The sequence below is a fragment of the Cebus imitator genome, unplaced genomic scaffold (assembly GCF_001604975.1).
Source record: "Cebus imitator isolate Cc_AM_T3 unplaced genomic scaffold, Cebus_imitator-1.0 Scaffold1, whole genome shotgun sequence".
Taxonomy (NCBI): domain Eukaryota; kingdom Metazoa; phylum Chordata; class Mammalia; order Primates; family Cebidae; genus Cebus; species Cebus imitator.
In genome coordinates this window covers 2,901,318-2,914,162 of record NW_016107316.1, presented here as the reverse complement: position 1 = coordinate 2,914,162, position 12,845 = coordinate 2,901,318, and the positions used below count along the sequence as shown (strand labels likewise).

The 12,845-nt window shown below is 50.0% G+C and overlaps 1 protein-coding gene across 4 annotated transcripts in view; it reads right to left on the bottom strand.

Moving 5' to 3' along the window:
• CUNH2orf50 (chromosome unknown C2orf50 homolog) overlaps positions 1–8,208 on the bottom strand; it is an 18,585-nt gene extending 10,377 nt beyond the window's left edge. For all 4 annotated transcript variants that reach the window (XM_037737320.1, XM_017525700.2, XM_017525707.2 and 1 more), the window contains exons 1-2: positions 7,895–8,208; positions 748–787 (exon numbers count right to left, since the gene is read on the bottom strand). In XM_037737320.1, the coding sequence (XP_037593248.1) occupies positions 748–787; positions 7,895–8,151 (297 nt within the window). In that variant the 5' untranslated portion in view covers positions 8,152–8,208. The remainder of the gene's footprint in view (positions 1–747; positions 788–7,894) is intronic.
• Positions 8,209–12,845: the final 4,637 nt, after the last annotated feature.

The window sequence follows — 12,845 nt, the reverse complement described above, 5'->3', positions numbered from 1 at the left end:
AAAATAGCTGGACGTGGTAGCGTGTGCCTGTAGTCCCAGCCCATGGGGAGGCTGAGGCAGGAGAATCACTTGAACCTGGGAGGCAGAGGTTGCAGTGAGCCGAGATCATGCCACTGCACTCCAGCCTGAGTGACAGAGTGAGACTTCATCTAACAACAACAACAACAACAACAAAGAGTTGTGTTGTGGGGTCAGTGTGGTGTAGGTAACAAGGCTGGGGAGACGGACGGTGTTAGATCACAGGAGGCTTTATAAGCTACCCTGAAAATTTCAGACTCACTGAAGCATGTTAATTAGGGGAGCTACATGGTCAGTTCTGCAGTTCAGGGAAATGACTCTGGTGGCACAGTGGATGATGGATTGGAGGTGGTGATGCTAGAGTCAGAGAATTAGTTTACAAAGTATTTTTATCAAATTCCATTGTCCTCTTTGGGCACACCACAGAGTTATGACTACACATGGCTGCCATCCTCAGTCAGGGGAGATATTTCAGATGCCTGTCATTTCCAATTGGTTCATCTTAATAAAATTAAGAAACACTGAAAGAAACAAATTTCTAAATGCTTCATATACATGTTTTCTTTCCCATTGACCCTGCATTCCTTGAAACAAGAGTGTCTTTTACTCATCTCTGTACATCCAACATCTAGTGCAGAGTAGATCTTCAGTATATGTTAGTTGAATGACGGCAAGAATGAATAAATATTCAGTTGCAAGTATGTTTGGCAGAAACATATTTTACCTTACCATTGGGTCATAGTCTTTCAGGAAACTCCAGTTCTGAACCCTGGAAAGGAAAAACATGTTGGCTGTGTGAGTGCCTTCTGGGGCATTTTTAAAAATGACTTTCACTGTGTCAAGTCAATGCAACAATGTATCACATGGAAGAACTAAATAATTTTTTTTTTTTCTTGCGAGGAAGTCTTGCTCTGTTGCCCAGGCTGGAATGCAGTGGCACAATTGTGGCTCATTGCAACCTCCACCTCCCCAATTCTCCTGTCTCAGCCTCCCGAGTAGCTGGGACTACAGGTACATGCCACCATGCCCAGCTAATTTTTGTACTGTTAGTAGAGATGGGGTTTTACCATATTGGTCATGCTGGTCTCGGGCTCCTGACCTCAGGTGATCCACCCACCTTGGCCTCCAAAAGTGCTGGGATTACAAGCATGAGCCCCTGCACCCACCCAGAACTAAAGAATTTTTAAGTGAAACAAATGCCAAGTGTCAAGCAGGTATTTATGGTGTATCCTACGAAAGGAACAAACATTTCAATTTCCAATGACTTTTCCTACAATGACAGTTATGGTGTTGCTATGGTGGGCTGCCGAAGGAGAGCAAAGGCTACGCCCTCTCCCTGCATCTGTGCATTTTCAGAAGGCTTCAGTAAGCAAGCATTCTCTGAAGAAAAAACAGTTTTCATGCTGCCAAACCTTTGTAACCTTCCAGTGTGAGTGACAGAGGAAGGTTAGGGAGGGGTAGAAAAAGGGAGGGAGGATGACTGTAAGAATTGTATGACCTTGCACTGGTCATTTAATTTTATTTGAATCTATTTTTAAAAAGTCAAACAATTCTACAAAACATAATAAAAATAGCCTTCTCTGCCCCCATCCTCACAGTCTCTGAGCCCCACATCCTAGAGTCAAACCATTTCCAGTCTTTTAGCTGTTTTGTCAGGCCTTTTGCTTTCATCTTTTGAAATAATATGATTCTTGCTTTGCTATAAAGAATGCCTGAGACTGGGTAATTTATAAAGGAGGTTTAATTGGCGCACGGTTCCACAGGCTGTACAGGAAGCATGATGCTGGCATCTACTTAGCTTCTGGGGAGGTCTCAGAAAGCTTACAATCATAGTGGAAGGCAAAGTGGCAGCAGGCAGGTCACATGGCCAGAGCAAGATCAAGAGAGAGAGAAGGGAGGTGCCACACACTTTAAAAGAACCAAATCTGCTAAGAACTTCTTACTACTCTGAGGATGTACCATGGGGATGGTATAAACCATTAAAGAGAAACTGCCCCCAGGATCCAATCCCCTTACATCAGGCACCACCTCCAACACTGGGGATTACAATTCAACTTGAGATTTGGGTGGAGACACAGATCCAAACTATATCAACTGCTGTTTCTTAATATTAAAAAAAATTTTTTGAGACCAAGTCTCACTCCGTTGCCTAGGATGGAGTGCATTGGCACAATCTCAGTTCACTGCAACCTCTGCCTCCTGAGTAGCTGGGACTACAGGCACGTGCCACCACACCTAGCTAATTTTTGTATTTTTAGTAGAGACAGGGTTTCACCATGTTGGCCAGGTTGGTCTTGATCTCTTGACCTTGTCATCCACCCACCTCGCCTCCCAAAGTGCTGGGATTACAGGCGTGAGCTACCATGCCTGGCCATATTTTTTAAAATTTAAACTTATGTATCAACTTTCTATTATGAGAGATGAAGAGTTAGCATTCTTCTCCCTGGCCTTCCCCTAATTCTTTTAGCATAATTATAGATCTTGGTTAAGTTGATAAATATAACATTGTTTAGATTTTTATGATTATGTAAATGTTATTCACTGATGAGCTAAGGAGTACAATACATCTGAATTCTTTTCTTGTACAGCCTTGTATTCTTTCTAGAGCTAAGAATTACATTTCCTCCTAATTTTTTTAGGTTTTTTTTTTTTTTTTTAGATGGAGCCTCACTCTGTCACCCAGGCTGGAGTGCAATGGTGTAATCTCAGCCCAGTGTAATCTCCACCCCCCGGGTCCCAGTTCAAGAGATTCTCCTGCCTCAGCCTCCCAAGTAGGTGGAATTACAGGCATGCACCACCATGCCCAGCTAATATTTGTATTTTTAGTAGAGACAGGGTTACACCATGTTGGCCAGGCTGGTCTTGAACTCCTGATCTTGTGATCTGCCCACCTTGGCCTATCAAAGTACTGGGATTACAGGTGTGAGCCACCACGCCTGGCCTTTTTTAAGGCTTCTATGTACTGATCATTGATTCCAGATGCTCCAACAAAACTGAAAAGTCCCTCTCAATATTATTTTCTACACAGTCATGTGCATCTGATAATAAACGTTCCTTTAAAACCTTTTTTAGACACCTTCTTGGAAGCCCTATGTCCTCTTGCTGCCACTGGCTTGGCCATGCCCCAAGATCACAGGCTGGTCCCTTCACCAACAAGGTGGCACTCCTCTCTTTCAGAATTCCATGTCTCCCTTTCTTGTTAATGCACCTGTTTTGGGGGAGCACAGAATCCAGCATCTGTGGACTCATGCATTTCTTTGGTTCTGGAAAATTCTCACTCACCTTCTCTCCTTTGGGAATTTTGTTTAAAGACAGATTGAACGAGCCAGGAGCGGTGACTCACGCCTGTAATCCCAGCACTTTGGGAGGCCAAGGCGGNCCATGTCTCCCTTTCTTGTTAATGCACCTGTTTTGGGGGAGCACAGAATCCAGCATCTGTGGACTCATGCATTTCTTTGGTTCTGGAAAATTCTCTCTCCCATTCTCTCCTTTGGGAATTTTGTTTAAAGACAGATTGAACGAGCCAGGAGCGGTGACTCACGCCTGTAATCCCAGCACTTTGGGAGGCCAAGGCGGGCAGATCACAAGGTCAAGAGATCAAGACCATCCTAGCCAGCATGGTGAGACCCCATCTCTACTAAAAATACAAAAATTAGCTGGGCATGGTGGCATGCACCTGTAGTCCTAGCTACTCAGGAGGCTGAGGCAGGAGAATTGCTTAAACCCAGGAGGCAGAGGTTGCAGTGAGCCAAGATCATGCCACTGCACTCCTGCCTGGCAACAGAGCAAGACTCTGTCTAAAAAAAAAAAGGTTGGACCTTCTTGTTCAGTTTTTTTAGGTTTTTAATTCTTCTTTTGTGTTTTCTGTCTTGATTTTCTGAATAATTTGTCCTGTTTTGAGTTTATGAAATCTCACTTCAGTTGTGTCTTATATTTCAACTTTATATATTTTTATTCCTATAAGGTTTTTTTGCTTTTTGTTTTGAGATGGAGTCTTGCTCTGTTGCCCAGGCTGGAGTGAAGTGGCACAATCTAGCTGATTACAACCTCTGCCTCCTGGTTTCAAGCAATTATCCCTGCCCCAGCCTCCAGACTGGCTGGGATTACAGGTGTCTGCCACCACACTTGGCTAATTTTTGTATTTTTAGTAGAGAGAGGGTTTCACCATCTTGGCCAGGCTGGTCTTGAACTCTTGACCTCAGGTGATCTGCCCACCTCTGCCTCCCAAAGTGCTGGGATTATAGGTGTGAGTCATTGTGCCTGGCCTCTTGTTTCATTTTTTTAAGGAGGTTACTAGAAAATTTAAGCTATGTGTATGGCTCACATGGTATTTCTGTGGGGTAGCACTGCCTTATGCATCCCTCTTAGGGCTTTCCAGGCCCTGCAAAACTCTTTCCTCTTGGTTTTTATGCCTCCCTGTGCCCCTGGCTTTCTCCTCTGGTGGTTCCTGGCAGCTTCTCTGCTCTTCCAGTAAATGTTGCAAGTTCTATCCTGTGTCCTCGCCTCTTCTGATCCATCGCGCTCTAGGGAAAGCTTATTCACATCTCTGGGGCCAGTGCCCACCTATTTCCTTCTAAAATTGAGATATAATTTACATTCCATAAGATTCACCTTTTAAAGCACACAACTCAGTGACTTTTAGTATATTCATGGAGTTGCACGGTCGTTACCACTTTCTGATTCCAGGACATTTCATCACCCCAAATCACCTGTGTTCATTCATAGTCCACACTCTCCCCTTCTATATGGGTTTTTAATGTGCAACTCGTGACTCTCACACTCAGCTACCTCCTGGAAGCTCCATCTAGACACGGTTCACGCACTTAAAACTCACCAGAGGTCAGCGTCTTCATCATTTTTCTCCTCTCTATTAATTATTCAAGCTGAGATCTGTCATCCTTTACTCCTTCCTCACCTTTCCTCCCACACCTACTCAGTTTGTAAATATTTTCTGCCATTCTGTAGGTTGCCTTTTCACTCTGTTAATTGTTGCCTTTGCTGTGCAGAAGCTTTTCACATGCAAAAGAATGAAATTGTATCCTTTCTTACATAATACATACCAATACACTCAAAAACACAGGAGGAAGCTTCATGCCATTGATCTTGGCAGTTATTCCATGGAAATGCCACATGAAGCACAGGCAACAAAAGCAAATATGGACAGATGGAGTTACATCAAACTAAACAGCTTCTGAAGAGCAAGGGAAACAAGCAACATAGTGAAAAGCAACACACAGAATGGGAGACAGTATTTACAGACCATGTTTCTGATAAGGGGTTAATTTCCAACATATATAAGGAACTTCCACAAGTTAGTAGCACAAAACCAAATAACCCAATTGAAAAAAATGGGTTAAGGACTTGAGTAGATGTTTATCCAAAGAAGATAAATAAATGGCCAATAAATATATGAAAAGATGATCAACATCACTCATCATCAGTGAAATGCAAATCAGAGCCACAATGAAATAGTTGCTCATACCTGTAGTCCCAGCACTTTGGGAGGCTGAGGCATGTGGATCACCTGAGATCACGAGTTCAAGACCAACCTGGCCAATATGGTGAAACCCTCTCTCTACTAAAAATACAAAAATTAGCCAGGCATGGTGGAGGGCACCTGTAATCCCAGCTACTCAGGAGGCTGAGGCACGAGAATCACTGGAACCCGGGAGGCAGAGGTTGCAGCGAGCGAGGATTATGCCATTGCACTCCTTCCTGTGTGACAGAGTGAGATTTCATCTCAAAACAAAACAAAAAGCCGCAATAAGAGAGCACCTCACTCCTATTAGGATGTCTGTTATCAAAAAACAAAAGACAATCAATGAGCGTTGGCCAGTGTGTGGAGAACCGGACCGCTGGGATGCTGCTGATGGGCATGCAGAGTGGCGCGGCTGCTGTGAAAAGACAACAGAGGTTCCTCAGCAAATTGCAAGTAGAGGCACCATGTAATCCTGCAGTCCACTGGTATGGTTTGAATGTTGGTTCTCCCCAAATGTCATATTGAAATGTGATCCCTAATGTTGAAGGTAGGGCCTAGTGGGAGGTATCTGGGTTGTGGGGGCAGATCCATCATGAACGGCTTGGTGCCCTCCTTGTGGAAATGAGTGAGCTCTTGTTCTATTAGTTCACGGGAGAGAACTGGTTGTTAAAAACAGCCTGACCCCTCCCCTCTCTCTCAGTCCCTTTCTTACCATGAGACTTGCCCGCTTCTCCTTCACCTCTGTCATTAGTGTAAGCTTCCTGAGGCCCTCACCAGGAGCCAAGCGTATTCCAGCATGATGCTTGTACAGCCTGCAGAACTGTGAGCCGAATAAGCCTCTTTACAAATTACCCAACCTCAGGGGGTCCTTGACAGCAATGCAGAATGAACTAAGATATCCACTTTTGAAAATTTACCCAAAAGAAGTGAAATCACTCCCATGTCCACTGCAGCACTATTTATAATAGTCAAATGTGGAAACAGACTAAAAGTCCATTGACAAATGAATAAGGAAACTGCACATATTAAAACGGGAGGAAAGTCTGTAATATGCTGCAACATGGACGAACCTGGAGGGCAGAATGCTAAGCAACAAGACAGACATGGAAAGACAATACCGCACAATTCCACTTATATGAGGAAAACAGACTCCTGGAAGCAAAGAATAGAATGGTGCCACAGGGTTGGGGGACGGAGAATGGGGAGTTGCTAATCAGCGGGTGTGAAGTTTCAGTTGTGCAAGATGAATGTATTCTAGAATCTATCAGGCTGGTCATTAAAAAATGTAAATGATCATGCCATGCTCTTGCTTAAAATCCTGTATGGTATCTCCTTTGGAAAAAACACATCCAGACTTTTACAAGGGCTGGGGGTGGCTCCCCCCATGCTCCCCCTCATCCTGTCGCCTCCCTCCCTCCCTGTGCTACACTAATTCTGTTCTGTTTTTGTTAGATACACCAAACTCTTGGCTACTTCTCGTATTTTAGGCCTCAGCTTAAACATCTCCTTCTCAGAGAGGCCATCAGCAGGCTCCCTCCTCTTACCCTGAACTGTTTACTTCTTCTTCTTCTTTTTGTTTTTTGGAGACAGTCTCACTCTGTCACCCAGGCTGGAGTGCAATGGCGCGATCTTGGCTCACTGCAACCTCTGCAGGGTTCAAGCCATTCTCCTGCCTCAGCCTCCCGGGTAGCTGGGACCACAGGCACAGGCCATGAGGCCAGGCTAATTTTTGTATTTTGAGTAGAGATGGAATTTCACCATGTAAGCAAGGATGGTCTCAATCTCTTCACCTCTTGACCTGCCCTCCTCGGCCTCCCAAAGTGCTGGGATTACAGGCATGAGCTACCTCGCCAGGCCAACTGTTTCCTTCTTACTGCTGCCCACCCTAAATACAGATCTGTACTTGTTTGCTTCTCTGCTTGCTTTTGGCTGCCCCGTCCTGAGAATGAAGACTCCATGGAGCCACAGCCAGGTCTGTCTCGTCCCCTGTTGCAGTCTGGTCTCGTTTCAGAGCAGCGCATGGGCATTTTTCCTTGAATGAATGCATGAAGGAGCATCCTTCCCTGGAGTCAGGTCAGATGGCCAGCGCCTCTCATCCAGATTAGACCAGCAGGATCCAGATCCAGGGATTCCGGGCCTCCCCGCAGTCGGAATGAACCAGGTGGGGCTGCCCTGACCCAGCGGCACCCGCCCCTGGCCTCCATCTTTCCGGCTTCCTAGGCTCAGGCTCGGATCTGGCCGGGGGCTGGGCTGGTGCCCCACCTCCCCCCGAGGCATGCCACGCTCTCTGTCCCTTAGCCCGGATCATTTCCTCACCCATCCCCTCTTCTCCAAAAGCTTCCCCAACTTGCCGTCAGGCTGCGGGGTCAGGGTGGAGAAGGGAGGGCAGGGACTCACCAGCGCTGCTGGCCCCTCCGCTCTGCTTCCAGGAGCTCCCGCCACAGCTGGTCCTGCTGCACTCCACCGCAGGCAGCTCCCCGGGCCACCCGCTGCGCCTTTGGAGCCTGAGGGGCCTGGCAGCCACCAGCAAGACCCCTGCCGGCCATAGGGCCACCCTGGGCAGCTGGGGAGACTGAGGCTGGCAGCCTGGTGGGGGGCAATCGGTACCCAGCTGATGTGGTTCTCTGGAGCCCAGGGATGGGGTGGCTTCCCATGGGTGCAAGTGTGTGTGTGTGAGAGAAAGAGAGAGTGGCAGAGAGACAGAGAGAGAGGGAGAGAGACAGAGAGAAAGACAGAGAGAGAGGGAGAGAGACAGAGAGAAAGACAGAGAGAGGTGTGTGCTTGTGCCCAAGCTCAGCCAAACCTCCTCCTGGAACACCCCCTCCCTCCTAACGCCGGGACAGCCTGGGCAGGGTCCTCCTCACTGTCCCTTTAGGCCAGTGGCTGACGGGGACAGGGCCCTCCTGGCTGGGGAGAGCATTTGAGCTCAGCTGCGTTTTGAACTCCAGCCTGTGTTGACTGTTGACTGTTGTCCTAGGAACCGTCAGCTCCCAGGAAGGGGCGGGCCGTGTGTGTGCGCGCGTGTGTGTGCGCGCGCGTGTGTGTGTGTGTGTGTGTGTGTGACCTGAGCCCTGGGGCTGGGGTGCAGAGCGCTCCTCAGTAGGTGCCACGCCCAGTTCAGCAGCCAGAGTCCTCCGCACAGGGCAGGGGATGGGGAAGGAGCCAAGCCGGGCTCCAGGGACCACCCTCCCTCATTCGGGCACTTGGCCTCAGCAGCGCTCAGGCCGCGGGGCGATGACAGGCCTGGGCTGCCCCCTCGTGGAAGCTGCGAGGCTTGCACGAGACGGTGGCGCTCAGGGCGCTGTGGGAACGGTGGCTCAGGCATCGGTGTGAAGTTTCCCGCTTGTTAGGGAGCGATGGCGGAGGTCGGGAGCTCCTGTCCGGCGAGGGAAAACGGTGCAATGCACTGGGAACATCCCCTCTGTCTGGAAAGCCGGAGCGTTCACACAGCGCTCGGCTTTATCTGGCTGCGACCTCCCGGCCATGCCTTTCCAACCCCATTCTACAGACGAGGAAACTGAGGCCGTCCCTGGCAAGATTAAGTGACCGCCCGCGGTCACACAGTCACCGCCTGAAGGGAATAGTGAGAACCTGAGGACGGCGGTTCGTGGTCTGAGCCCTCTGCCCGGCTTCTGCTCCCACTGGGTGCAGCCAGGCTGTCTCCGTGGCAGCCTCTCCGGGTCCCGCTCAGCTGAGCTCCAGGGGCGCCCGCGGCTCTCATCACTTCTGCTCCTGCACGCGCTGCTTCTGTTCATGCTGTTCCCGGTGGTGCTGGCGGATTCACAGTTCCTTCCAGGCAGATTCTCTGTGGGCCCATTCAGCTGGTGCGCTGCCTCCTGTGTGAGTATGGGAAGAGCTAAGCGCAGGGAAAGGCCGGCTGAACAGAGGCCCGCGCAGATGCCCTGGGGCCGCGCAGCAGGGCAGCCCTGAACGCCGAGCCCACACTCTGTGTGGCCGGTCCTGTGCGCCCTGCTGGATTCTGCTTCTATGAGGGAGGCAGCAAGGAGTTGGGACTTCACAGGAGAAAGGATTTGCCAGGTAGAAAAATTGGGGTGACAGCAAAAGCTTGGATGTGTTAAAACGCGTGCTCTGAATGAAGAGACCCCCCCCCCAAAAGGCTTTGTGTGAGCAACTTGGCTGTTTATTCACCCGGGTGCGAGTAGGCTGAGTCTGGAAAGTCAGCGGAGAGCGAGGGGATAGGAGCTGGTTTTATAGGTTTGGGGTGGGCAGTAGAAAGTTACAGAAGTTACACTTTAGGGCGGTTTTTTGCAAGCTGGGAGGGGGTCCTAAGGTGTAGAGTCACGAGGTTGACCAAGGTCGGCTATGAGGTCCAATGGCTTTGTCAGCTGGGGCGGAAATAAGGAACAATAGAGAATGTCAGAGTTAAGGAGGTGCAGGGGCTGACCATTTATTCCTCTTTTCCTGGTCTTCCAGTTACTTCAGATTTTCCAGGAACTCATCTGGAGTGTCCCTGCAGGTCACAGAGGTTACCATGGTATCCACGGCGCGCCTGTCGGGATGCCACAGACGGCCTCGTATTTTGGGAGATGTGGGGGTAGGAGACAAGAACTGGGGTGGCAGGGCACATGGGGGCAGACCCGGGGTGTTTTTGACTGTATCCTGCACCCAGTGGGGAGATACTGAGGGCTGTGAGCCCCAAGGCAGCTGCAGGGAACAGAACCACCAGGAAAGGGGCAAGAAACAGGTGAGGTCACTATTGCCATGGTCTGGGTAAGCAATGGCAATGAAGCCCCTACTGGGCATGGGTGGAGGGCTGGCATGAGAAGACAGGGTTGAAGCCAGGCCAGAAAGAGCTGCCAGCCTCGTCTTTCCACACTTGCATGAGGGAGGAGCTGAGGGGTGTGACCTTTTGGGAAAACAGTCTAAAATCAGAGCTGCAGACCTGGGACTCTGTCTCCTCTCTGTCCTCCCCTTCGAGCGGGGATGATACAGACTGGGATCTAGTGACTTAAATTTTCCTGGTAAAGAGGAGCTTGGCAGGAGCGTGGCAGGAGCGTGGCGGGGGTGTGGCTGGGGTGCGGCGGGGGTGCGGCGCTGTGTGCTGGGGCTTTGGGCCAGGCTTTTCTGACTGCTGATCTCTCAGAAATGTCTGTGTTCCCTGCACGGCGAAGACAGGTTCCTGCCACACCCAAGGAGTAGCAGTTCCGACTTCCCTGAACCCCCAGAAGGCATCCTTTGAGTGTCTTTAGAGAGCACAGGGTGCGGATGTCCTGGGAGGTCCTTGCTGTGTGTCCTGGGAGGCCTTGTCAAGCTGATCACAGGCTGTGGCCCTGGGCAGCTGGGAACAGCCATGCAGTTTGCTCAGATACCTCCAGCCCTGGCCACAGGCTCCAGAAACAGGGACCAGGACAAAAAAGGCAGCGAGGGCATCTGTGAAAAACCATCATGACTGATCGAGTTCCTGATGTATGTAGAGGCTGAATATTTCCACTGAGGTTATTTTTATTTTTATTTTTTGAGACAGTCTCACTCTGTTCCCTGGGCTGCAGTGCAGTGATGTGATCTTGGCTCACTGCAACCTCTGCCTCACAGATTCAAGCGATTCTGCCTCAGCTTCCTGAGTAGCTGGGAATACAGGAATGCACTGCCACACCCAGCTAACTTGTTTTGTATTTTTAGTAGAGATGGGGTTTCCCCGTGTTGGCCAGCCACCATACCCAGCTGGAAGTTGGTTTTAAAAAATTAAAAGGTAGCCAGGTGCGGTGGCTCACACCTGTAATCTCAGCACTTTGAGAGCCTGAAGCGGGAAGATAACAAGGTCAGAAGTTCGATACCAGCCTGGCCAATATGGTGAAACCCCGTCTCTACTAAAAATACAAAAATAGCTGGGCATGGTGGCAGGCGCCTGTAGTCCCAGCTGCTCGGGAGGTTGAGGCAGGAGAATTGCTTGAATCCAGGAGGCAGAGGTTGCAGTAAGCCGAGATCGAGCCACTGCACTCCAGCCTGGGAAATACAGCGAGACTCCGTCTCAAAAAATAAATTAATTTATTTAATTAAATTAAAAGGTACCTTAAAACCATTTGAGACCAAGAGCTGATAGCAGGCTGAACTGATGTGTGACAAAGCAAATGCAACACAACGTAACTGTAGAATCTAGGTGGTGGGCATATGGGTGTCTCCCCAACCATTCCGTCAACTTTCCTGTGCCCGAAAAATTTTAAAATAAAACGTTGAGAAAAAAAAAAAGTCACCTGCCAGTCCAGGTCAGTCACTGCCAGTCTCTTTTCACATGTCCTTGTGCCTGGAAAAACATCCAAATTCACTCGGGGTGTGCCTCACTGCGCCCCAGCCTGGGAGGACCAACCCCCTCGCCCCTCCCGCCAGCTCTAAGGCCGGCCTCACCTGAGGATCAGGACACTGGGTTCCAGTCCCTGCTCTGCCAGTGACTTGCTCTGCACCCTTGAGTTTGTGGCTTATCTTTATGTGAGACTTTCCAGGGGAACACAAGAATCCCTGCATATGGGAGGTTGCTGGAGTCGTCTTTTAATGGGTTTTCCTCAACCCTAAAAGGCGTAGCAAGTTTAGGGCCTTCAGCTGGGCGAGGCAGAACGTTCCAACCCACCAGCCCGGGAGCGAGCACACCTGCGATTCACAGGGCGCGGGAAGACTCCGCCCTGCGAGCCAGCCCCGCCCACTTCCTGTAGGCCCCGCCCCTCCCCGGGTCGGAGGATGAGAGAGGGTCCCGAGCCCCGCCCCTCTCCACGGGGGCCGGGCCCAGGAGCCCCAGAGCTTGCGAGCCCGCGGGAGGGAGCTGAAGGGGCGGGTCCGTGGGAGGCGAGGGTAGGGGAAACGTGTGTCTGCATTTTTAAATTTTCAGGGCATGTGTTCCATCTCCTTCCTTCCCTAAGCCTCTGCTTCTTGGATGAAAACGTTGGCTTTACCACCCGTTCCCTCCTTCCCGCCCGCACACACCTTGAAGGCATCATACCAGGCGGTGGCCGTCAGAGGAAGCATCGGGGCCACAGTTCTGGCCTTGTCAGCTGCTCCCACCGCGTCCCCAGAAAGCTCCCAGTTCATCAGAGTAGCAACATTAAAGGAAGGCCCAGTTGATCTCTGGAAAAATCCACCCCGGCCTTCACCTCATAGCCCCAACCGTTTTCACTTCTCAGTAGCCGCTTTGGGTCTTACTGCTGGTTGTACAGGTGCTGTCAGTGTGCCCACCATTTTGTACTCAGCTAAAATTTTTATTTATTGGCAGATTCTTGCTCTATCACCCAAGCTGGAGTGCAGTGGGGCGATCTCGGTTCACTTACCTCCGTCTCCCGGGTTCAAACAATTCTCCTGTCTCAGCCTCCTGGTAGCTGGGATTACAGGCACCTGCCACCGC